The following is a 27049-nucleotide window of genomic DNA, read 5'->3' as shown; positions in this document are numbered from 1 at the left end:
CAAAACGACAAGAAATGAATGGGGTAATATTATGTCTTGATTAAAATTGCAATCTAAGAATGGAAGTGATGCTCCACTTGGCTTACAGAAGCGTCATTACCGCGATAGCTTGTTCAAGTATATTTAGCCTTGTGCTTGTAATATATACAATAATAATAAGGATTTACTGGGGTAAAGAGTTTTACTCAATTTTATTTTTACCTATAGTAATATTAAGGTTGCACTTATGATACCTATCGCTTTCACGAATTTACCACAACGAAGATTTAAAAACTGTTGCCCTTGATTTTTTTTGTGCCTCGTGGTGGCAAAATATGAACAAGATATAATATTCTTTAATCATGGCGGTGGAAAAGCTCAGCCACGCGCTGATGTATTACTTGCATCCGTCCCTACTGCCTACACCTTCGGTGATACCGTAGTAGTAGTGTAGTCAGTAGTATGTAGATATGTTCATACGCGCCATCTATACGCTACATTTTCTATTAAAAGTGACCTGATCCAGCTTAGATAGTGAATCTCTCACAACCTACATAGAAAACTGACATATACGATTTAAAATAATTCTATTACTACTTCATAGATGGCGTTGTTCCCTGTAATCAATATAAAAAACATTACATACCTACCTATATAAAGAACAATACGTGGTCATTTTAAAAATAATAAAATTATTTAAAAAAATATTAATTACTCTGAAAATATAGCAGTGGTTCTATTACAGCACGTAATTTGTTTCCTTAGCTACAAAGATTCACTGACCTGTTAATAAAAAGAAAGATATCGCTATTCTCAAGCTACAAAGAAGTCTAGAATCTTGGATGAATATACAGGTAATCCCTATATATTTTTACCATCATATTCTAATGTCGAATGTGCGGAGAGTAAAGAGGGAGGGTATGATCAATGTGGTATGTAGGTAATTGGGTCAAACAAGGGTCAAGGCTCAGATTCAGTCTAACCAATAGATTCCTATGAAACGGAGAATAGAGCAAGAATTCCTTTAATATATATTTTATTTGTATTTTATCACTTCAGCGGATTATATAAAATAGTTTATACGAAATTTTTCTACCGGTTGCGTTCGTTTACAGATGGTATCTTAAAGATCCATCCAACACAGCAAATCTTAAGAGGCTGTTTCTAAAAATAGAAGCTCAATATTGCCATGATTTTGGCGACGTTGGATGATAAGACGCATTGTGTCTCTTTTGTGGGCGTGTTTGGAATTCACGGGGAGGATTTTTATTCTATTGTTTTTAAGACTAAAAAATTGTGGGTCTTTGGCAGCAAGTTTACAATCTTATTAGTTGTAAGCTGAAATCAGGACTTTATTAATTGTACATATAAGAATTCAGATAGAGATTTGTTGGCGAGTTTTGACAGGGTGCGCGGACATCCTGCGCGCGCATGTTTCCGCCATCTTACATTAACATCCCGTTACCAATAGAAGAGGGAACACTTAGCTCGAAACAGCTGTGTGCGTAGAACCCCTAGGGCTACATTTTTAAAATAATTAGACAATTTTACAAAACACATAATAAGTAAACTAGGAATGTTCTAAACCAGACGCAGTTGTAGTTCAGTTTACCAAAGTACAGAGGAGTGAAACAGTGAGTTACAAAAACGTTACATTATAGAATTATCGATTTTGTACGTTTCAAATGGACAAAACTGGTGGCATCGCATTCGAAGTCGGGGTTTTGGTTTTATTGTTTCTAAATTCTGTGTAGGTGTCGTAAAGAACGTTGTGTAGGTAAAAAGATCGATGCACGTTTGTGCTTGCACCTGCTCTTATTGCGTGCTTTGAATGTAAACTCGGTCCCCACGGCTACATAGGAAATCGTCACGCGATAAAAATCTAGCGATAGGCTCCCCAGACGTCCCCATTCCGAACTGATACACGAAGACTGAATAAAGGTTGGTACAGACTTTTTCGTTTTGTTTCCATTTAATAAGATTGCAAGCACAATCTGTTTAGTTTTGATTGTGTGTAGAATCTCAGATTTAATTATATTTAATGTATTATTGATATCATAATGGCCACAATAAAGGTGCCAAGTATCCTTTTTCGATTTTTGTGACATCAACGTCCTCTGATCAATACATTCTAACTTAGGTAGCGTTTAATTGTTGTCTTGTTGCATATCCGATTTATGTGTCTTATTTTTACAAAGATATCGCACTTTGGCTTATGGAAAACTTAGTTGTTATTTTTTGGGGCCGCGTATTTTTTGACCATTGTCACCTTGAAGGTGGGTCGAGTATTAAACCTCATCCTTTATGAGATTAAGATTCTTTGTCTTATTACTAAGTATTGCACGTTGCGTAGGCCACAACCTGTTCAAAATCTCAATATACAGGCATTTTGTGACCAAAAACAATTACATTAATTATTTTTCTCTTAGTATTACTTTTGGAAAATTCATTTAAAATATATATATATATTACAAAGGGATTCCAATATCGATAGAGTTATTTCAATATTTCGCTGTCAGGACTCTTCGCAACAATAGTTGATCCTTACTTCTTACCAATCATGGTGTCTTTTAAAATATCAAGACTTTCGAATGTACAGACATATTTGGTTCAATATTCACAAAAAATCTTGTTTATATCATATTATTTAAAGAAACTTCGTCAAATCAATCCCAGCAAACCACACGAGATGAATATTTATTAACGATTTCTAATTTTAGCCGAATTTTTTCGTTATATCACTATGTAGATAATTTAATAAAAAAAATAATATTACACTACGTTTGAAGAATTTATATTATGTGTGAAATTCATTAATTATAAATAGAAGGATTACATAATATGAATTTTCGTAGCTCACACACCCTAATCCCTTTTCTTGTAGGAAATATATACCATATTACTTTGAGCTACTTTTCTAGTATAAGTAGATTAAAGATACAGTAAAAAGCTACCACTTTAGGTAATTTCGGAAAGTTTTCTGTCATAGCTTTGGAAAATAGTTTTCTTTATTTTATATCTCGATTTTACTCCACTATAACCTCAATCTTAACCACTCCATCATCTATAATCACGCTAATTGTTTGTTTGATTTTTTTTTTTAATATTTCTATGTATTTAACAAAAAATAAACCTTAATTAATAGGGTATCAACTGTAATATTTCGAGTCTAGTAATATTTTTATAGTCTATTTAATTTCATCATTAATATTATAATGTAGATCGCAATATCCATAATTATTTCTTCTTAAGTGACATGTAACTAAAAATAAAAATATTTATTACTATGTGTTGCATGCACCAGATGTCCAAAATAAACCTTTTTCTTTTCCAAATCTATCATAAATGTAATAGTAAAGAATACACACTATTTGGTTAGTGGTATGATATACACAATGTCATTCAAAAATCATTATCCTATCGCTAAGGATATGACACTACGGGTATTATCTAAAATACCGTTTAAAATGTTCGATGTGTTTCAACTTAACTAGCTAACTACTTTATTTCTATGGTAATAAAGCTTGTTTTTGTACGTCGTAACAAACGATAAGAATACTGAATGAATTAGTCTAAATTATACCGCACAGTCAATTTGAATTTAGTTTTAAAGATATACGGTTCAATATACTGTGCATGGTTAAACAAATGCTCTACTTTTGCATTAGCTATGGTTGTTATTGCAACAAAACGATGTGTAATGGTTGTCTTTAACGAGTTTTGACTAAAAAAATGGAAAAAACACAACAAAAATTCCATAATGGATTGCCAGTATTGAAGGAAGAGGTAGAAGAGCTCAGTATTTGTTAATTTAATTTAGAAAGGAGTAAGTAATTTTTTAATTATTATTTTAGATGACCGGCGACGTGAAATGGCAGAAAGATGCGGCAGACCAGAACTTCGATTACATGTTCAAGCTCCTCATAATAGGAAACAGTTCGGTGGGGAAAACTAGGTATTTGGTGCTCCTACGTAATGCATTTACATATATTTGCATGTTTCGATAAAATCATTTCGTATGCATATCAATTAAAGAACCGCGTCGCGTTGTTAAAAACGTGAGCTATTGTTTCGACAAACTTAAGGGTCTTTGTTAAAGGTCTCGTGTTCTTTCAGTTTCCTGTTCCGTTACGCTGACGACTCCTTCACTTCAGCGTTCGTGTCGACCGTGGGTATCGACTTCAAAGTGAAGACAGTCTTCCGACACGATAAACGTGTTAAATTACAGATATGGGTAAGTTCTAACAAGTTCCCCTTCGTTGAACATTGATTACAAGAGTTTGTTTCAACCCCCAGGTTTATTTCTTATTAATCTCGCAATGTAGAGACGGACTCGTGCTGAATTTATTATGAATTGCGGAAATATTCTGCAAATGAAAAGTTTGTAAAGACCCTCTGTGTTACAATAAATGATAATGAGTCGACTGTGTTATGTATAAATAAGATTCACATATTTTTAATAGCCCATTTGACAAGCTGACTAATCGCTGTTTTTAAAATCTTTATGTTTAAGTTCCTAAGATTATGTCCTTATTTGTAGTTATGAGTCATAACTAGTCGAGCGCTCAGAATTACACAGCTTTTCCTTATGACCACGTCTTCACAATTTTTTTTCCGGAGTATAAGTTCAACTACGCACTATTTAGAGATATAAAATAACATAGATATATACATAGGACTAATCTAAGACTTTTGTCTATCTATGTTCCAAATTTCATCCAATTCTCTCCAGCGGTTTATTACTTTTAAAACAATATCCTAACATATTCACAAACCAACGCATTTATCACATGTTAGGCGTAAAATAGAATCGCCATTTGCATATTGAAATCCGGGCCATGAATCATTTAAAAAATATAAAGGTAGAACAAGAAGAAAAAAATTATAGCTAAAAATATGCATTTTATGGCATAATATAATTTCCTGACCTTATTCTGTCTTCTGGAACGCCGTAGTATCTTACATTATCGACATTCCATAAATCGGAAAGTAGAAATTCGCATTTACAGTTGCAGTTCCAGCAATTAAGCCTCATGTCCCTATTGTACAAAACGTGGGTTTTAAGCACTGAATACAGAGCAGACGCTTTTGTTAATATTGTACCTACTCGTATACCGTCATTCATTCGGATGAATTACGTCAACATTGTCCCTACTAGTTATACAAAAGGCTAAAAACATGAATGGAGGTTTTGCAAAATTATTTTCGTTGAATACTGTGTTTTACTCCTTTATATTAAAGTATATTTATATTACAGGACACCGCTGGTCAGGAGCGTTACCGCACTATAACCACAGCATATTACAGAGGCGCTATGGGTTTTATACTTATGTACGACATCACAAATGAAGAGAGCTTCAATAGTGTTCAAGACTGGTACGATATATAAATTCATTTAAATGAACCAATGAATAGACGAAACTTATATGAAAAAATAAAACCAAAGATTTTGTGATTGAAAAGATGTTTTTGTAGAAATATTAACTATATATCGTACAATGAATATTGAGCAGCGAAAATGCGAGTGTAATAAGTTATGAAACCATTCTACTCATTTAATTCTGAATACAGTTTATCAAAACAAGAACATTCTCAAATATTAAAATTTTCAAATAGCATTCCTTTGGCAGGTCGCGGTTGTTCATTGCTGTGCTCATGACCTATTTTGAGAATTGGTTTAGCACGAATATTTGGCAATACATTCCTATTGGCACCAACTAGGCTCTTGCCAAGTGTGGCTTATTAATAGGGGAGTGTATAAGACTAGTATAAGTTTACAGTTACTTTAGACATTAGGTATGCCTAATTATGTACTATAACTTGAATATTTTGGTAGTTGGTTAGAGGATACTGGGAGCTATATTTATACAAAATATGAATTATACTTAACATTCTTATATTAACTTTGAATAGAAGGTCATAATAACTAAATACTAAAAAGTTCAAGGCTTGTTGAAAGACGAAAGAAAAACTATTTTCTATTCATTTAGTTTTGTATTAGGAATAAGCTTAAATATATTTTTTGAAGCTACAGTATGTACTTCATACAATGAGGAAGCTGATATTGTATTGTAAATAATTCCAGGGTGACACAAATAAAGACGTATTCATGGGATAATGCGCAAGTAATTCTTGTTGGAAATAAATGCGACATGGAAGAAGAACGTGTGGTTAGCGCTGAACGCGGCCGGCAGCTTGCAGAGCAACTAGGCGTAGAGTTCTACGAGACTAGTGCAAAGGAAAACATCAATGTTAAGGTAATCATATAACCAATTATTAATGTTCACGCTAACGAAGATATTGCTGTTTAAAGACGTGGACGACCTTTTAATTGCAAATGCTAATATGATCGTTTGAATTATAGTCAAGTTAGATGCCAGCGACAAACTTGTTGCAGATGAAGACAACAACGAAAATAGTTTGTTGTTTAAAGTTTAGCCAATCCAATAAAAACCTTTAAAATATCTACAAATACATAATTCATTTGATAATGTCGTGACTGTTTTTATAAATGAATCGTTGTATATATTAGATTATCTAGAAAGCCTTGCCTCCATATAAAGATTATATTTATTCATAGGCCGTGTTCGAGCGACTGGTGGATATAATCTGCGACAAGATGTCGGAAAGCCTCGACTCGGAACCGGCTATGCTGGCGGGCGGCGCGCGTGGCCAACGTCTCACGGAACAACCTCAAGGAAATAACAATCCCAACTGCAACTGTTAATAGAACAATTTATGACGAACACACTTTTTCTTTACATGTAACGACTCACTCTTTCCTGTCGTTGATTAAATAAGTAATGCCATATAGAGCAAAGATAGAAAAAATGAATGACAGGCGAAAGGTATAATAAATTTCAGAACCAACAAATCTAGTTGAACCAATACGAATGTCAAATTAATTTATTTATATGAATGATTATTTAAAGCTTTTCTGCGTATTATTTTGGTATGTATTGAAATTCAATGTTTGAAAATAGCAGTTAACTGTATATGGCGACTGCGAAAATTTGATTATTTTACTTTAACATAATGACATTACGTTCCCGTATTTTTTTCGTATGTCAGTTGTTATAAAATTCATTTAATACGTTTCTTTTTTAATATTGTTATAACTTGGTTAACAAATATAATATAAAAATGATGTGTTAGTATTACTATTCTATAGGTGTTAGATAGCCACGTCTGTTTATGCGTATTGCGAGCTGGAGTAGGGATCTGATACTTCTATTAAATATTGACGTCGTTAATGATTTTATGGATAATAAGATTTTTGGTCGCTCGCTGATATTTTAGTTTTCAATGTTGATTATTTGTTATTTAGACGAATTCAAGATTGACAACGACTTTTACTATAAGATGCGATTATAAAAATATCACAATTGAAAATTCCAAACGATATTTTTTACAGTCGATTTGTTTTGATGATTTAACAATGTACCTAATTTAACAACTTGGACCAAGACCGATATTTATAAATGCATATATTAAAATTGTTCCAAAGGCGCAAAATATGTTTAGTTAATTATAGTTTGGATATATTTGTGCTATTATTTCTACAACACCTACTTACCTGTTTTCCGCCTTCGTGTTTATCTATTAGATGTAAAGTGGTGGCAGACCTGTCGCCGTCGTCACGTCATTGTGTAGAGTAGAGTTACTTGATCAATGTTTGTTGTTATATTTTGAATTTATCGTATATTTCAATGGTACATTATTATTACATTGAGTATATGTAATTGCGTGTACTGGGATTTTTGTGCTTCAATTTCCTCTAAAATTTAAACGCTCGTCTAAATTGGGTGATAAATGATTACCTAAATTGTTTGTAAATACGTTTACCAGTGTATAAATAAATATTGTATAGTATTATATTATCTACCTACATATAAATCTGTTTGTATTCTTGTTACTACTACGCTATGTTAATATCTAACTATAGGTGTTTGTCGCGACACAATCATTAGGATTAATAAGACACAGTTACTATTCTGTAGTTCCATCTGCATCGTCTTGGGCTGCGTATTACTAAACAATATAAAAGTATTCACCAATGTCCCTTATATTGGGCTGACGTTAGAAATATTTATCTCTAGAGGACATAGACAATACAATTTATAACAAATTCTGTTGAAACGTGAGCACATTATTTTTTTAGTCGTTAATTATTAGGGTGAATTAGTTAAGAAAAATATTTCGGCGTCTCATAATATGTGGGATTTGAAAATATATACGTACATAGGTTTATTGCGGAAATATTTTGAAAGCCGTGATTACATTGTCATGTCATGGCACTTAACAATATTAACTTATATTATTTCTTTTTTGGGAAAGATAAATTCCTTTGTGAAAGTAACATGACGCCAAATTAATCAATATAACAAACTTAATATGTATGAGTAGTTTGAATATTTATATTGTTATAGAAATAAAAGTTTGCGCATGTTGGCGCAACGACAAGTATTATGACCATCCGCTTCGTTTCCTATATGACGCTTACATTTGCTCATGTTCTTTGCTTTCTGAACTCCAATAAAGCAATTTGTATTCTTAGAGAAAATATTAACAAAAATTACACAAAAGTCAATTTGACGAAATCAATTAGGCTCATTCTGTGGACCCGACGTCACTCGAAATACAAATATAATATTGTTACAAAGGGATACGAAACCAATTATATCTTCTGGGATACAAAAACATTATTGTAGAAGTATTGTAACTAGCAATGTGTGAGCCACGTAGCAAGGCAGAAAAAGGCATATCGTAGTGACGGGCTTTTTGTAGAATATGTTAGCAACAAAATTTAGTAGTCGCTTAGATAAATTTTACTATTAAGTTTATCAAAATAACGATTACTTTTAAATATTCTTAAGCTAAAACCTTTTATGTTATGACAAGCATCATCATCTCGTTATCATTGGTTCAAAATGACAAACATATAATCGATTAGATGTATTCGTAACTTGTATGTTAAATATTTGTTGTGTGTTAATAAAGGAATTATTTAATAATACACCCATGTAAAAGATTCACGAATATATATTATAAATATAAATATGTTTTTTTATTTTTAATATGATGACATTGTACTTCTCTATGCCCTTAAAATACTTAAATCAGGTAAACTTATAATTTTATTACTTATTTAAGTTATACGTAAGCGAAATATTTTCAGTACCTTGCATTCGCAGGGCTTTGCATTTAACTTCTGGTTGATGTCACTAGTTATAACAAAATAGAACATTACTGTCATTTACAATTCAGGGAACTACTTGCCTTTATATTATAGTTGTTTAGAAAATAACTCAAAAATATAGTTTGCCCGTATAGGAAAAACTAGTACATCTGTCGGAAAACAGTAGCCCAAAAATACTACAACTAAGTATACTTCGGAATGAAAGAGGATATTATGGGGCAAGGTTTTTTATTTTGGTTATCTATAACGTGAACAAGGTAATCAATATTGTCAACTCTTGTTTTATTTAATAACAGATATCCTATAAACCTGCTGATCTATAAGCTGACTTAATCCAAACGACCAAAAGGGCGTTTGTGGTTTTATTATTTTGGTTCGCTCACCTCTTTAGTACTTCACGCTAACCGACTTCCTAAGCATCAATTGTATTCATTAAAATGATAGTCAAATATGTTTGTTATTGTTCTGAGGTCAAACGAGCGACTTATTGTGTATTGATAACGTAATTACTGTGCCTTTTTTGAAATAAATATAATTGTTATAGGATACAGGTTTCCAAGTAAATTGTATGCTGTTTGGAACAAGGGAAATTTAATGGAACAGTAGACTAAAACTATTTCTTCAAGCGTTAATTGATATTTAGTATGTAGAGCCAAGAAAAAACATAAGCGCGCGTCGTAAGCTGTGACGTCACCTTTAGCATGTGGATGTAAGAATAAGATAGCCGGATCACATAGCACATCCTATAGTGCTACCGAATATAGTGCTATTTATAAGGAAAAGTCTCTTTTTTGTTGTACTGGTCAATCGTGTCTCCACACGACATGTTAAACACGACAGTTCATGCTGGCATGGAAATAATAAAAATATATGCAAAAAGCTATGATAAATTACAGATTAAACCATAACAATAAATCATAAAAGTTTCCCATCACGTGGGTATCCTAGTACAACTTGTTTGACCTATCTTATCGGTTACTACGCACGAATATGACTTTTTAGTATGATCGCTTTGTTTTCATACTTCAAAGCTGGCCTGTAAATCACAACCACCTAAATGCCAAAATTCTTGTTAAAAATTACATATACTTTATAGATATTTGGGACGAGATTGTACACTGAATGTCCTCTTTATACAGATCCCTGGACGAACCATACACGCTGTATAAAGTAATTTTTTCATTTAGGAAAACATTCAAATAACGTAGATTTTAACAAAATCTTCCTAGCAACCCTATCTTTCGTTCCCTTGTTCCCATTCCACTACTTTGTGAACGATCGACCAGGTCAAGGAGACATTCGTTGATCCTCAAGCTCTGAATCGTCAGATTTTACGTTGTGAAGTTTTTAAGTAAAGATACACAATTTTGAATGTTATTGTTGATTTCTTTTATCAAAGTAAAATTAAATTTATCTTGGTTTACATGGAATACATTTTACAAATTTACGGTTTCATTTTATTAAGTTTTACGCAATGTAGACAAGTTTTAACAGATGGCGCTTTGCATAACGTAAACCATTTTTATGCCAACTTGACAGCGCATAGAAATTGATTTAGATGAAAACGTACATAATTGATTGAATATTAAAGTTTGTGCTTAAATCAAAAAATATTATATGAACAATGAATTTATTTTATTTCACTATACACAGAAACTTTTTTATAGATAACATTTTATTATAAATAACATAATATCATATTCGTATCGCTTATATTTTCTTTGAAGAAAAATCTTCAAGGAAGACACTATATGCTATTTTGATAACTACATATTTAAGTAATATTTTAAATAAAAATTCATAAGGCCATATTCAGATAATTCCATGTTCTAAGAATTCAGGTGTACGATGATGCACTTATGAATCATCGGAGATTGTATGCATAGAACAACCTTCAAACGTTTGCAAATATCGGAAGACCTCTAGCTAATCAGCCATTTGAAAGCGATAAAATTAAATGAGTCTTTTTAGTATTTTTTTAAGTTTACGCGAATGTTTGACATTGAAATAAAATTGATTTTACAGATTAATGTTGAACTTACTCTTGGCGTTTTGGAAACTTCGGCTTTCATGGTCATGAACAGACTCCTACTATGACTGTTTTTTTTTGTTTTAAAAATCATTATTAAGTTTTTTTTTTTTTGTTTTAAAAATATTGAAAGGTGTAAATGAGAATATCCGTAGCACAATAAAGGAATAGAAGACGCTGTTGAAAGACATCCAACACTCACAGATATTTGTCTTTTGATTTAAAAATACGCTGCGAATAGGAAAATATCTTTTTCTTTGGTAATACACCTCACGCTGCTTTGTACTCGTATTCAAATACATTGCAGTAGTAATTTTAGTTGTGCATAACGAGCGACACACACCTAATATTTTTTATAAAAACTATTTACTTTAGGAATCAGATGTTTGTCATTGCTTAGTTATAGTATATGTATATCATTACTGATGTCGCAACTATTTTAATGACTCGTATGCAGTTATCTTAAAGATCTAACCTCAATAATTTATTTAAGTTTAAAAGTTCGTCACTATTGGCAGATAAGGACCTACTCATTATCTCATAGATGTATTTAGTGGGCACCTTAGGGACTGTATTATATAGTTAATAAAATATCTTCATGTTTACGCACACACTACTTTTACATGCTCAGGATTAATGGACTTATGACGTAAATCTAACCCGGATAGGCACGTCGAATACCTAATTCCACAAAGCGGTAGCCACTTTTGTTTTTGTCAGGGCCCTCGTTCAGTTCGTGACATGCGAGACGAGTAATCAGTGAAATGTCACTCCCTGATTAGACATGTGTGGATACAATATGTATTGTCAAGCGACGCTCTTGACGTCAGCAAAAAGTCTGCAATTTACTTTACAATTGAATGCTGTGTATAATATTTTTTTTATTTAAATCCTTAAATAATAATACTGTCCGTTTACAAAAATTTGGTATCGTGTAAAAACATATATAAACTTACTATTATTTTTTGTGGTAATCTAACTAGAAATATTTTTTTGGGCGAGGCTCGCGCCTTCACTTTTCATCGCATGAATATATTTAACGAAATGCTGCGTATTTTATTAATTTAAGGTTTTTACTATGTTCCAATTATTCTTAATATCAATTAAACGGTTTATACATGACTAGCTTTTGCTCGCGGCTTCGCCCGCGTAAAGTAGTTTTCTGGGATAAAAGTCCCCTGTATGATAAAAGTCCTGCTACATATTTTCCCGGCATAGAAAATAATCTATAACCTTCCCAGGGTCAACTATCTCCATACGAAACTTCATAAAAATCCGTTCAGTAGATTTTGAGAAAATCCATAATCTTTATGGCGGTCCATTCAAGTCAATCATATCGTCATAACTTTTAAACTATTCGGCCAAATTACTTAGTGTAAAAGGCAAAGTTTATCTACATGAAATACTTGAAGCAATAAATGTATTTATTTATGATAAGAGTTCGATAAATATTCTAAAATGTGTATCGTAAAAAAATATCCGATATAATTATATTTATGGCTCACTACTTTGGTCATAGTGACTTCCACATAAAAGGTAAATGCTGTCGCGGACTTTTATTTAGCACTATTTAAGACAAACAATCCTACGCTACAGCATCTTTATCTAACTCCAACGGTTTAGTCAACGTACGCCAAGATAGCATTTTTTTCCGATTTACTTGATATGTATCGTTATATTATGACCAAATTACACAAAATCATTATAAATTGTAGCCTATGTGTTATTCTGATGTATAACCAATATTACTACAAAGTTTCATTCAAATCCGTTGAGTAGTTTTTTCGTGAAAGAGGAACAAACATACATCCATACTTACATCCATAAATCCAGACATCCATCCTCACAAACTTTGGCATTTATAATATAATATAAGTAGGATGCGCTCATAAACATTTAAGCATCGACATATTTTTTTTTTCTATTGATATAAAGATAGTTAGTATTTATAAATAGCATGAGCAAACATTTTGGCAATGGTTTTCTAAAGCTATAGCGTATGTCGAGATATATTTATATTTGTTTGATAACTTTGTCGAATAAAAACTCTATGAAAATTAAAAATCCTCAGCATGAAGGCACTAAAGGATTACAGAATGTTAGAGAAAATGGAGTAACAATTAAAGCTTCTGTCACAGAAGCGCCGTTCTGGCAATATATTAATTTTATTCCCTTTTTTGTTTCACCGCATCTACATGAAAAACTGGCGGCCATGTTCTGACATACTCTATTTCTTTACTCGGCGCTAGTGGAAAAAATATGACGGTTCCAAATATGTATAAAACGTTAATGTACTGAGATACGTTTTGTTGTCAAATATCTCTGCGAATATTATTTGATAAAACTGACATTTTTCACCTCATCTTCCATAGCACAAGTTTAAATTTATGATGTCAATAAAACTTTGATAATTTGGCTGAATAATAGAGCAATATAACTAATACAAAATGAATACGCATTGCATGATATATGAATTTATATCTTTTTTAATGTTACAAGATTTAGCGAAATATAATGAGTTTAGTTTTTATAGTTATTTATTAAATGGTATTGACCTAACGAGGTGGTTAAAAATTGCGCATTACTACCTACCTACCGGCTAAACATATTACCCAGTTCAATGAATTGATTATTGAGAAGGTAAACGTTCTGAAACCTGCAAAAACAACATTTATATTACTGAGTAATATTCCTATCTGACAATCATGATCGAAAAATAAGGTTTATTAAAGCCTGATGTGATTTGCTTAGTCATAATCGGTTGATTAATCATTCCTGTTCGTTTTTTTTGTTACCTACCTAACTAATATTAAATTTAACTTTTATACTTACAACGAAGTACTTATGTAAGTAAAAACTATAAACTAGATGTATAAGCTATATGTTAAAAACTACGGGAGACACAGTAGCTCAAGTTTTAAAATATGGAAATGTTCTACGAGGGAGGCAACGGAACCATTTATGGCCCATTTAATTTTAAAACCGTCATAAAATCGTTTCAAAAGAAATATAAAAGAAAACCTTTGATTTAATTGCGACAAAAGACTTAATTTTATAAAATTTAATAATAAACCAACTAACAAAAAGTCGTAGGGCTTCGTGCGTTTTTTTATACAATAACAACCAAAAACATCAATGATGGTCCGTGTTAGGAATCCGGCTATCTTCAGTCACACTATCTTATATGTTATTTATTATTATTATACATGTTAAATGATAATATTATTATAATATCACCATTTCGAATTCTTCATTGCAACTTCCAAACTAAATGGAATTTAGGTTTACGTGTTTTACTTGTAATAAGGTAAATATAGTTGGCAAACAAAATAAACCCTAACTTTTGAAAATTGTACATATTTGATTAAGCCAACACCGATTTCAACATCCTCGGACAAATTTTACCTACCTATTATTACTCAGGTTATCATAATATTATTACGGCAGCAGTTAATATTAAATATACAATTACTTCAGTCTAAGATAATGGTATAATTATTATAGAGTTTCGATTAATTGCATTAAAGAAAATATGCTATGCATGATTTTTGTGTACGTTAAGACAAAGTTAGTGTCATATTGATGAATTTCCAAAATGCTATTTTCTAAACAAAGCTCCTGTTATTGTGAAATGTGAATATGTGTACACGGTTTCGAAGATATATTATACTCACTTCTTTTAATCACGTAAGCCCCAACATTCTAATATTACTTTATTTTCTTAGGACTACTATTTGTAAACTCATAATCGTTTGGCAGGCTATTTGACTTAAGGCACATTTTTTCCAAAAATTGGGACTAGCTTCAAAAAACGGAGAAAAATATGGTGATTCCAAATAGGTATCTATAAAACTCAATAACACAAACAAATGTTACTTAAGTCAATTAGCCGGCCTCTATCGAAGTATCGTATATAGTGCTAGGAAAAAACATTACTTTTCTCAAAACAAAACTAATCCCTATTTTATTGTAATTAATAATTAATTAATTACTTACTGTAAATATATATCGCTTCAGCCATTAATCTTTGACAATGTTATAACCTCATTAATTAGCTAATTGAGTCTCAGTAATCTGGACTCTATATTTGAGGTTGATTTAAGTACCTATTTAACAGCGATTCCATTACTTTACATATCACAGATTCTAAATGGCACAGGGGTCATCAATAACGTAAAGTCGTTAATCATGTTGAGGACAATGGGTGACTGGATGTGGCTATGGCGGAGAGGTTATTGAATTCGTTTGACCTTGTTATTGATTATGCATCTCATACGGCGAGAAAAAGATGAGTCTGAGGTCAAATAGACAAGTGACCTTTATGATCCATATATAAGTATTGAGGCAACTTTAAAAGAAATTATTTGATTTTTATAATGATTTTTATGTTTACGCGAATGTTAGACATCAAATTAAACTATTTTTCGGATTTTACCGTAGTTTTATGTTTTATTTTCTCCCGACGTTTCGAAGACTACAACCTACCATGGTAACGGGGCGGACTAAGGTGTTGCTCGTCCGAAAACTCAAAGTTACAATAATTACGTAGATTTTAAAATATACAGTTTTAAAATTTTAACTCAGTCCGCCCGTGACCATGAAGGCTTTTTTAACATGATTTACGCTTGTTAGCCTGACAAGGATCAGATTATATCAACACACCGGACTTTTGGTAGAGTGCTTTAGGCGCTTGAAACCCTTGAAAATGAAGCGATCATGCTGAGGGCAACACACTAACGGGTTATGGTTATGAGTCACTGGGACGGGCACTGGGAGTAAATGAGACATCAACGATTAGGAATGAAGGCTACAAAGTCTTCGAAACATCGAGGAAAATCATAATTTGAAAAACCACGATAAAATCCGCAAATAGTTTTATTTCGATATTTGATTATTTTAATAATTTGTTGTTGCTTTATACTTATTTGGTAACTGAGTGACTTAAACAATGCAAGTTTAAATACACGTCTAAGTTATTGTATGTGGAGAAGTTGCGTCACCTCGTTACGACATATATTGCGTTGCTTAACATTTCGAATGCAACGCTTTTGTGCGGCACAAACACAAATGGTATAATTGTTTTAGTATGTAGTTATTGAGGGTAAATCTACATTAACTAAACAAAAATGTTACTTCCGAACATTGATATAAAAGACAAAATGATAATACCTACATTATTCCCAAATGTGAATTGTTTTATTTTTCGATTTCATTTAAAAAAGATCTTACCATACCAGCTTGGAAGATACCCTAGCGTTGCTACCTATAAGCTAATTACATCGCGTAATGAAAATGACGTGATAGAAATATGGTCTCTAATTAAAATCTCGGTCTTATTAGTGGTGAAAACGAAATGAGTTATCGTATAGTTTCGTCTTTTTAGATGTTTCATTTGCTGTGGAATGTTTGCTACGTAATGGCGTTTCATAAAAAATAGTCACTGAATTTATTCAAACACCACTAATTCCACTTTGTAAAAACAAAGTTGTAGCATCACTTTTAAAAATAAAATAAGCAATGAATATATTTTTTTTTTTATTCAAAAAGAAGTAAGTATATTGGTGGTAAAATTAATTAGCTACGAAATATATAAAAATAGTTTATTTAAAAAATACATAAATACATAGAAAATAATAACCATAAATTTACACCCAATATCATATACATTCAGTTCCTTACATTACAATATTATGTGTAACTTATCAAGTAGAATTAATTTAAAGTATTAATGGATCGTCCTTAAACTCCGCAGAAATCCCTCGTAGCATTCAAGGACGGTTTTAACTTGCCCTCAAATTCTTGCCAAGTGCAAACTCCGAATTCGCAAATGGATCTCAGTGGTTCCTCGTTAAAATAGAACACCACATTGTAATCTTGATGTCCATTCTTTTCGCATCTAAGGGAACAAATAAGATTTATAAATAAATTTAAACTCAGTAAAATAATATTTGCATTAAACAACTTAATGTCCACAAACCTGTTCATAACGGCGAGTAGATTTGAAGAGTACGTAGCTAATACACTGGACCTCCAATTTCTGTTAGGATCCCGCTTAGCTGCTGTAAGTGGGCTCTCGTCTTTGTAAAGATTAAGTGTCGTGCATGCCATTTCTGTCATGATTGGATTGGTGAAATACCCCACGAACTTCTTTCCTTGTCCTTCTTTTACTTGTTGGAAATTTTTTAGTAATTCTGCTAATGGGAAGTCACCAAGCTGTTTACTCATTGGCGAACCATAGCCGTATTTATAATAATGTATCAAATCTTCGATATATTCGAATGCCTTTAAGTCTTCACTTGTGAAAATGGTACACCACGGACTGAAATGGCTGTCTTTCTTTATGTAACGACAAAGATCGTATAATACAAACAATAATTCATGTGATAAGTCATCCTTTATGCCTAAACGTCTTTGTATTCTATCCTTAGCCTGTAACACAGAAGATAACAATTTAATATTAAAAACTAAATTTTAAAAATTATATATTGGTAAGAATTAATTTACAATAACTCACTGCTAAATATTCAGATGTTTTGTAATATTTATTAACTTCATTGAGTGATTTCGGATTTTGCTCAACGTCTTTTTGGAAGTTGTTGCACGATGCGTATGACTGAAACATAAACACGATGATAATAATATTAAAAATATCATCAACCTATTACTAATGTAGTTTACTTACAGCTATTTCATCGAATCCGTTCTTAGCTTTTTGTATTTTCAATTTTTCGTTTCGGAGCCCTTTAATGAAAGCCTTAACATTATCCTCGATTTGACCGCCTGCCGCTGGACGTAACTCATAATCCGCTTCTCCTAAATTGTTAAATAATTTAGGGAACGCCTTCTTCAGTCGGTCTCCAAAACTAGTGAAATCGTTTTTGCCTTCTTCAGTTAAACTGTTAGGTTCAGCAAGAACTTTTTTATCCATGCTCCATTCTTCTAGATATTGCACATCTTGAGCACATAGTGAACTATCTCCATGTTCGAAACTTGATAAAACATGTTTTCTGATATCCATCGCTTTATCCAAATTGCTGGCAAAACCTGCCCCTGGATTTCGGTTTCCATCACTAATCAAACCCCAAACACTGACCGGTTCACATCCTGTAATATAAAAATAATTTTTAGTGGTTCCATAATTCACAAATAATAAGACATAAATTATGGAATTAACTCATATATGCTTAGAATATCTAAATAATCTTTTAAATTGAAAGATAAAAATAATGTGATATATTACGTATTTATAATACCAAAATACACTATTTACAAATATAATGTTATTATTATCGAAAATTAAAATACAATGTTTTTAGGTAGGTATGAATTTGAAGCCTAGAGTAAAGCAATGTATTTTAACTCCAAATTAATATATTAATCCCAAAGATTTTGTAAGGTAATCCGGCTTAAAACAACATTAATTTAAATATACTCACCTTGTAATTTAATAATGGTATCTCTGATATCCCCACGTACATTCTTGTACGGTGTTTTTGTTGAAAAATATCTATATGGACATCCAGCGTTCCAATAGCAAAAAGACGACGACACTATACTAACAAAGGAATGTAAAAATACAATTGAAATAATAAACTTCATTTTTCTTAAAAGAAAATCACCAACGAGATGCACACATAGCCCGTCGGAGAGACGAGACGAGATTAAAACGTTTTCGTTTCAATATTATGCTAATATGTGGATCGGACACTTTTAAAGGTAACGATGAATACCGGATAAATTATAGTGATGATGGGTTCTTGTGTCATTCAAACAATCTTGAATTATCAAATCGCTTTATTAATGTTGCTATAAAATTATATATTAAAAAAACCTTTAGGTATTCATTAAAAATAGCACCGATTGATCAATAATTTATCACTTTGATATAGTAATAAAAATATGTACGTATATTATTATAATTATATAAAATTTCTATAACATTTTATTAAGTATTTTGTGTAGAGAATAAGCTATGTATAAATATATGAAAGGAGCCCTTAATTGCAGTAATTAAAGCTTGGCATGGTATAAAACAAGGAACTGTACCAAATACAGTAGAATCCGCTTACAATGGCCTTAAAGGGAAATCAAAATCACTTCATGTTAAACGATCCTCATACAAAGCATAAAGATTTATTCGTGATATCTTTTCATGTCCAGAACATTTAGGAACTATGTCATTAAGTCTATAGTAAGATTTGAACAAACCGTGCCAACACGCGATGCGCACATCACAGAGGATGGTCGGTCGATCTATTGGTTACTAAAACGGGGCATATTTCCTTAAAAATAGATCATTGTAAACCATATGTCAATATGAACATTCATTAAAAGCCATTTTATTCGTTATTTTTTAATATTGTTTTGTGAAACCAAACTAATGCAATAGTTTCGTCATAATAGGCGTTTAGTAAGTATACCGAGTCATATAAAACGGATTATACCGTAGTAACACTAGCAAGAATTACACTACTTTTAATTTACAATATTGCAATACAATAAAAGAAAAATAAATAAAAGTCTCATTTTTCTGTTACATAAAAATACAACAATTGTTATATCATAGGTATTGTGTTAATTTTGACTAAATAACATTCCTAAGCAAATCATTATTTAAACCTAGATTGAGCTACTTAGATATATGGCACCGATTTAAATTCGCAGATGTCGGTATTGACGCTCATAGTTTTGAGCATATCCTCAAATTCTTCCCAAGTGCAGACTCCCTCCTTGCACAATGGAATCAAGGGCTCCTCGTTCAAATAAAACACTACTTTATACTCGGTCATGTCATCATGGCCGCATCTGTAAAAAAAGAATAGCGCGTCAAAAGTAGCTATGTCCAAAATCAACGCCCACACGATGTCAAGATCCTCACCAAAATAAAATATAAGGAATGTGAAGTAAATAAATAGCCTGACATGTGTTCGTTTTTACATTTTAGTATCAAGGTTTGTAGGTATCAGACACATCACAGTGCTTAGAACATAAAACAATGTTGCAAGCTCAGATTACGGTGAAAAATTTATAACATAACTTAGTTCATAAATCAAAAGTATATATCTTGTGCACCAAGAAGGTTTTAGGTTCGTTTCTAGGTCGGGCAATATTTTTGTCGGTCTCACTAGCGTGAATTCTCTATGATTGGATCATCCCACGATCCAAACTGGCGGTCGTACTAACCAATCCAAATCGTTTCTGTAGCATACTTGGATTATTGTTATTGTTTGTGTCGCCGTTTAAGTGGTATAAGAAATAGAAGAACTCAGTTTAGTAAATGTTGAAGACCTAAAAAATGGTATTGTATATAAAATGACATTTAGCATAAAATATTTTTTTAATCATATGTTCTCACCTGTTTAGTACAGCCATTAAATTAGCGGAAAAGACAGAAAATTTACTAGACCTCCATTTCCTTTCTGGGCTTCTATGTGCTGCAGTCAGTGGTATGTCATCTTTAAAAAGATTAAGACTTGTGTAAACCATGTCTATCATTGTCGCGTGTGTGAAATAAGACACGATTTTCTTTCCGTTGCCTGCCTTGGCTAGTTGAAAGCTTTTTAGTAAATCTGTCAACGGGATTTGCCCCAATACCTGGTTTATCGAATTACCGTAACCATTTCTATAATAATGTCTTAAGTCACCAATGTATTCCAGTACTTTTAAGTCTTCAGTTGTAAACATTGCACACCAAGGGCTCATTTTGTCTGAACTTGTATAACGACATATATCGTACAGCGAAGTTATATTGTCATTAGTCAGAATATAGTCGATACCGAGTCTCCTTTGAATTCTATCTTTTGCCTGAAAATATATATTAAGGTTATTGCTATTATTACATGAATCGAGATCAATAACTTAATTATTATACAACTTAACGCACAGCGAGGAACTCTGATGTTTCTTGGTATTTGAAAGTCTCAGCATACGTATCGAGATTTTTTTTAATATCTCTTTGATATTTGCCACAGGTAGTATAAGGCTGCAACAAAAAAAAATAGTATCTCTAATCATGATAATAAAAAGTACATTCTAAAATATAAGAATACGACTGGCGCAACTTACGGCTATAATATCAAAATCAGTAGTAGCTGGTTCAACGTCTAAAATTTCTTGTAAGCCGCTGACAAATCCTTTACAACTTTTCTCCATCCAATTTCCAAAAGCTGATCTAAATGTATAGCTTCCCTTCTCAAGATTGCTTAAAAATTTCGGATACGCTTCCTTTAACCTACTTCCAATTGCAACCATGTCTTGGTATCCTTCATCAGATAATTGATGTACTTTATTAAACATCTCATCATCAATAACATAGTTTCTCAAGTTTTGTATGTCCTGAGCACAGAGAGAGCTGTTACCGTTCATGTAACTTGCAATGACATAATCTTTTATAATAAGAGCATCCCTCATACTCTTACCAAAATCAATTCCCGGATTTCTCTTTCCATGTCTGAACAGCCCCCATATGCTAACAGGTTCGCAGCCTGGAATCACAAGAAATTGTTCTTAGTCCATATTTAATGGCTTAAAATATAATTTAAGAAACCATAAAATCTCAGTCTTATAATATAGCACAATCTCAAGACTAGTTAGGATATTTCCTTCGAGCGGCTTTAAATCATTAAAGAATTTCAATAATTTATAATTAATACGTATTTAAATATTATAAGGAACAACTTAGTGTCTTATTTGGCATTCACTTAGCAGTATGCCTAAAGTATTTTAGTACCTTGGAATTTCCAATATAAAGGTCACGACTTTAGTGTACGTGCAATATTATTTTTCTTGCATATACTTTAAAATTCATATTCGCTAATACGGCAAACGCTGAGCGGTGTCATCCAAACCTGTTTCCATCTGCCGAAATGACAGATTCTTAAGTTTGGAAAGGACAAGTTTCAGTTATGAAATGAAGGTTAAATCTGTATGATTTGTCTTTCAACTTAAGTACCATTATTAATATCTGGAAAAGGATAAAGCTGATAAAACTTACCTTTAAGCTTAGCAACAGAATCCCTTATGTCACCTCTCACTGCATTGTACGGTGTTTTACTCGAAAAATATTTATACGGACACCCAGTATTCCAGTAACAAAATAGTGATGACACAGATTTTAAATAAATGCAAATAAACACAGTTAGTACTGTCAACTTCATTTTGTATTAAGTTCGCAAACCCAGTTAGAAATCACCGCATTTGTTCGCATGCGAATCTAACACAGTACGGACACTTTTATCTACCAAGAAGGCCAATATACGACTAACTAAATTCAATACCACAACAATGCTTGAAATGCCACTCGCGTTTTTTCTTTAATGAAATATTTATAACTAAGCTATTTAAGGGCTCACTTTCAAATAATCGAAATATTTTATGACACTGTACTAAAAGGATTCTTATTGCAAATATTGGCTTCAGTTTTTTTTGTTATATTTTATCTTTATTATTTCTTGGTGATTATTATAATGAAATAGACGTAGCATAGTCAAAAAATAGTTATTATCAGAATGTACTTACTTATTTAGTTTTAAAGTACTCAAACTGGCAATAAACTGAATGGGATGATTAAAATAATTTCTTTATTGTTATGATAAATCGGTATTCAATTCTATTTTAAATTATTTACGAAGGGAACAAATATTACGTTATACGATATATTCATCTTTAAATATTTACTTTTGTCATGTCTATAAACTATCAGTTCCCGCTGAATTTTTTATTGTCGAATGTTTGCAAATTAAACAATGTATTGGCACAAATATTTATTTTTCAACTATGATCGTTTTCATCGACAGATAGGACAGCTATTGTACAAATCAAATCCTATAAAAAAGTTGCAGTTTAACGAGTTAGTACATAACCGTGGGTTACGGAATTACAAAACAAAAAACAATATTTTACGTTTCTATCAATCATAATGTACTCATACTGTAATACAAAATTAGATTATTTATAAATAAGCTATACATTATTACATACTTATAAAATACACAAGGAAGAAAATCGATTGATTTAAGACGGCTGCCCCATCACTCTATTCCAGAAAATTTCAATTACCTTTATTTATTTCAAATATCTAATAAATTTATGTACAATAATATATACATACCGAAAAAATATCGCTTATATTCTCTATCAAACGTTCTAATATTAAAATTGGCGTCTCATACATTTGTTTCGTTATAATTTATAAAAGAATCAATGGAACCGCGACTGGCTAGCAACACTAATCTGTGGACTATAAACATTATTCAATTTAAAATAAACTTTATAGTATAAGGTATGTATCTCTTAAGTTCTATGCCAATTCGTATATCGAAGAAAATGTTGAATTTGCAATTTAAATGTTGTAACCTACTTTGTAAATGAACCGAGATTGACACGAAAATCCGATGTTAGGCTATAAGCACAAACGAAGAAATCATTTTGTGCCAGGACCTCAAGGTATGAATGTATTAGGAATTGAATTAAATTGTTAAAGCCTTAATAATTAAAATATATTCAAAGTCACAAGTTTTATTAGTGCCACTTTATGTAATGTTTGATGTATGTACAGGAAATCCGTGATCTATTCTCATGTGCAACAACGTAGCGATTTCGGTAATGTTCTCGGTGCAATAAACACTTTCAAATTCAGATAAGTGAAAGCAGTCCTCGCGTCTACATTCGACATTGGTAGCCGTCGAGGCCACAATCGATTTAAACTATCCTTCATTAAGTGTAATGAACTTGTAATGTATTCTTGAAATTTGTAGATTAATCATTGTAAATGCTTGACATTCTTGTTAATAAGTCATCGTGTTAATCATTATAAGTTACGGGACATATAGAATTACGCGTATTGTTTTATAAATCCATGATCAATTTATGGATAACGGAAGGGGCGAGACGAATTATTCTTGTGTTTCATTTTATTTTAATATTTAAAATTTGTTGGACAAATAATTTAACTACGAATATAGCATCAAACATTATAACGTGGTTATTGTAAAGATCAATTTGTTAAAATTTAATAAAACTTTTTAATATTTTTTATTACGGTATTAGAATCTATAGTTTATACTACATACTTATGTTCGATATCATACTATATTTTACTTTGTAGATACTTACATTAGAAAGAGAAATGCATAAGACTTCGTATATCACTAGATGACTCACATCCAATAGATTTATCATGTTAATTAATAATTTATTAACCTATTTAACAAACAAAGTTGGTCCGAAATTGGAATAATATTTATTGTAGCGAATCAAAGCTTCAAATATTGAAAATAATAAATCAATACGTACAGAAAAAAATATTACATTGGTAATTTTGGGAACTAATAACATAAATAATAACAATGTTTCGGGTTAAAGTGATGAAAAATATGTAGCAGAATGCATATTTTGCAGAGCACGTATGTGTGTAAGGCTAGCAAGTAAACTATGGTACTTTTGAGAATTAGTATAAAATATTGCTTATTGTTTCATCAATTTGTTATTAAGTCCCTATTTAGGTTAGGTTAGGAAATTGCAGGATTAGGTATAAATATATAACATAGATAATACATTATGTAAGTAGATAGAGATAGAGAAAAATCTAAACTAAAGACTACTAGGGTGCAAATCTAAGAAGAAGTGTTTTAAATCCTACTTATTCTTGTAAAGTATATGCTTGGCAGTTTTATCAATATCATGTTTTTAAATATTAGGTCACTAATTATATGTACCACATCTTCTTCTTAAGGAGTATTAACAGAATTGTATGACCAGAATATAAGCAAAAAACACAATGCATTTAAAGTACTCGCGAAGAAATCGACCTTTAACTATAACCTTATTGTAGCTCCGATTTTATAAATTTCGCGAACTTTTTACGCAATACGCGAAGGTTATGCGCCTGGATATAGTTCACCGGTGTTGCATCGACCGACGTGTTGCGTAAAATACGCACTTTAGTGCTATAGCGAATGTAAGGCGAGCTGGGCGACTAGCGCCACTATATTTTGCAGAGCAATATCCATCAGTTCTGCGTCATTGAGAGTACCAAAAAATTGTTTTCATCCTCTCTACAAACGTTGCTTATTTTACAAGTTACATCAATTCTATGCGTGCCAGGAACCCGTAAAACATTGTTGTAGAAAAATGTAATTTATGTATTCTGTTTGAGAAGAAGTTGAACTTTTTATAATATTATAAAACCGTTAGCTGTTTTTTTTTTTGTATACATACGTTGATACATTTTATAATAAATCGTTTTTTTTTTATTATTTTTTATCGGAAAAATAATTATATCCAGGTTAAACAATTTAATGAATATTTCCTTTGAACAATTAAAATAGTTGCATCCTACATAGGTGAAATCAAAACTACATTTACAACTCAATTATAATCAAAGGACTACTAAAGTGTCTATCGCATTGAAATCTGTCATCATTTGACAATAAATATACCTACGCAAATTAGGAACATTAAATTTAGTTAGTCAATATTTTAATTTATTTGTATAATATTATTAAATTGAGTAATTCAATTGAAATAGGAATTCACAAATATTTACTACACTGTCATCGATGCAAACTGATATTTAAAAATGTTTTATATTATAATAATACTTTATAATTTCTACTTTATTCGCATAACGAATATAATATTCGCAAATAGAAATATCGTACATGGAATGAAAATATCTATCACCAACTAGACTATAAGTTAAAGCACTTTAAATCTTCTGGTCATAGCTATTTAATATTCTTTGTAATACAATTAATAGATCAATTCGTGTCTACAGTTTTACATTATTTCTAATAAAAGCTAGTCAATATGCTGGACGTAAACATCTCCAAATTTAATAATACTTACTGAGTAAGTACCATTCTTTAAATTGTTTGACGCAGATACAACATTAAAAAGCAATTAAATGGGGAGTAAGGCAGCTTTACGAATGTAATAATAATACAAAGACACTGAAATGAACACTGATTGACTATCTAGCCTGCAGAACGTGTCCGCATCAAACAATGTTAAAAAGGCACTAACTCAACCACTACAGGCATATTCGTGTCGATTCTCCTTATTGCTCTCTTGACGAACAGCAGTGAGAAATGTAAAGTGATTCTCTAAACACCGATTCCTTGCCAAATGACTGTGAGAAGTTTTCATTCATCCCGGATCTTGCTTTGGATCCAAATTAGCTCGTCTCTCTTGCAGCGCTGCTAATAGTGCTTCCCGAACTTCTCTTTCTGAGCTTCGCCACAATCTTATTAACTCTTCTTCAGATAACAGGGACAATTCCGATCGCGCTCCCATTGGCGATACTCTTGGATATGGTGGGGCAGGAGGGATGTCATGCTCGTCAGAAACTAAAATCTCAACGCTCGCTCTGGAAGTAGGCGCGTCAGTACTAACATAATTATCGGACCTTGACGATACATCTTGGTAGGATCTTGTGGAGGAACCTTCAGCTCTTCGGACCATAGGGGACGGTGTTCGGAGGCGACTGTTTATATCAGGAGGGGAACTAGTAAGGCAACTTACATCGCGACTTAGTCTCCTACCTATATTAAGACTAGTTCTTTCGTAAATATTGGAAACTGAATCTGAACCAAGTACAGAATCTGTGCTAAATCTCCTGACATTAAGTCCGGCAAGGCTGCATCTTTTTCTCCGTCCTCTTGGAGAGCGGATTTGTCGAGGTGAGCGGCCCTGCCGTGGTGAACGATTAGACATTTCGGGAGATGGTGAAAGAAACTTCGACTCTGTTAATTCTTCCGAAACCTCTGACGTCTCGACTGGTTCTTGCTCCTTTATAGAACCCAAAGAATGGTCACGTTGTTGTACCCTAATACAAAACGATA

The 27049-nt window shown here is 31.9% G+C and overlaps 4 protein-coding genes across 8 annotated transcripts in view; 1 reads left to right on the top strand and 3 right to left on the bottom strand.

Annotated features, from left to right (window-relative positions):
• Positions 1-758: 758 nt before the first annotated feature.
• On the top strand, positions 759-8564 carry LOC115441117 (ras-related protein Rab-3). Of its 4 annotated transcripts, none has more exons than XM_030165732.2 (6): positions 759-833; positions 3834-3934; positions 4096-4213; positions 5237-5355; positions 6065-6236; positions 6560-8564. In XM_030165732.2, the coding sequence occupies exons 1-6, from the start codon at positions 822-824 to the stop codon at positions 6704-6706; spliced, it is 669 nt and encodes a 222-aa protein (XP_030021592.1). In that variant the 5' UTR covers positions 759-821; the 3' UTR covers positions 6707-8564. The 4 variants fall into 4 exon arrangements, with proteins under 4 accessions (XP_030021592.1, XP_030021595.1, XP_030021593.1 ...); XM_030165735.2 differs by lacking the exon at positions 759-833 and adding an exon at positions 1431-1613; XM_030165733.2 differs by lacking the exon at positions 759-833 and adding an exon at positions 1438-1920.
• An 8229-nt stretch (positions 8565-16793) lies between these two features.
• On the bottom strand, positions 16794-18900 carry LOC115441095 (multiple inositol polyphosphate phosphatase 1-like). Its single transcript, XM_030165696.2, has 5 exons — positions 18644-18900; positions 17890-18311; positions 17722-17820; positions 17185-17636; positions 16794-17103 (listed from the first exon to the last, which is right to left on the bottom strand). Exons 1-5 carry the CDS (start codon positions 18804-18806, stop codon positions 16947-16949), a joined length of 1293 nt encoding a protein of 430 aa, XP_030021556.1. The 5' UTR covers positions 18807-18900; the 3' UTR covers positions 16794-16946.
• An 86-nt stretch (positions 18901-18986) lies between these two features.
• On the bottom strand, positions 18987-22479 carry LOC115441094 (multiple inositol polyphosphate phosphatase 1). The gene is made up of 5 exons (XM_030165694.2): positions 22201-22479; positions 21273-21691; positions 21091-21189; positions 20563-21011; positions 18987-20012 (listed from the first exon to the last, which is right to left on the bottom strand). The coding sequence occupies exons 1-5, from the start codon at positions 22361-22363 to the stop codon at positions 19841-19843; spliced, it is 1302 nt and encodes a 433-aa protein (XP_030021554.1). The 5' UTR covers positions 22364-22479; the 3' UTR covers positions 18987-19840.
• A 477-nt stretch (positions 22480-22956) lies between these two features.
• The window catches only part of LOC115441093, a 42668-nt gene continuing 38575 nt past the window's right edge, over positions 22957-27049 (bottom strand). For both annotated transcript variants that reach the window (XM_030165692.2, XM_030165693.2), the window contains exon 14: positions 22957-27033. In XM_030165692.2, coding sequence (XP_030021552.1) covers positions 26355-27033 — 679 coding nt within the window. In that variant the 3' untranslated portion in view covers positions 22957-26354. The remainder of the gene's footprint in view (positions 27034-27049) is intronic.

The sequence above is a fragment of the Manduca sexta genome, chromosome 26, assembly GCF_014839805.1.
Source record: "Manduca sexta isolate Smith_Timp_Sample1 chromosome 26, JHU_Msex_v1.0, whole genome shotgun sequence".
In the NCBI taxonomy this organism is placed as follows: Eukaryota; Metazoa; Arthropoda; class Insecta; order Lepidoptera; family Sphingidae; genus Manduca; species Manduca sexta.
Note: the sequence above shows the minus strand (reverse complement) of the source record. Positions and strands in the feature narration are given on the sequence as shown.

Bases quoted from the DNA above. Each gene is read 5' to 3' on its own strand.
- LOC115441117 (XM_030165731.2), top strand. From the start codon at position 3,712: ATGGAAAAAACACAACAAAAATTCCATAATGGATTGCCAGTATTGAAG. The intron at 3,935-4,095 runs GTATTTGGTGCT...GTGTTCTTTCAG, and splicing joins AGTTCGGTGGGGAAAACTAG to TTTCCTGTTCCGTTACGCTG. The intron at 5,356-6,064 runs GTACGATATATA...AAATAATTCCAG, and splicing joins TTCAATAGTGTTCAAGACTG to GGTGACACAAATAAAGACGT.
- LOC115441095 (XM_030165696.2), bottom strand. From the start codon at position 18,806: ATGAAGTTTATTATTTCAATTGTATTTTTACATTCCTTTGTTAGTATA. The intron at 18,312-18,643 runs GTGAGTATATTT...TTTATATTACAG, and splicing joins TACCATTATTAAATTACAAG to GATGTGAACCGGTCAGTGTT. The intron at 17,821-17,889 runs GTAAGTAAACTA...TTTATGTTTCAG, and splicing joins ACGGATTCGATGAAATAGCT to TCATACGCATCGTGCAACAA.
- LOC115441094 (XM_030165694.2), bottom strand. From the start codon at position 22,363: ATGAAGTTGACAGTACTAACTGTGTTTATTTGCATTTATTTAAAATCT. The intron at 21,012-21,090 runs GTGCGTTAAGTT...ATATATTTTCAG, and splicing joins AAACATCAGAGTTCCTCGCT to GCAAAAGATAGAATTCAAAG. The intron at 20,013-20,562 runs GTGAGAACATAT...CTTTTTTTACAG, and splicing joins TTAATGGCTGTACTAAACAG to ATGCGGCCATGATGACATGA.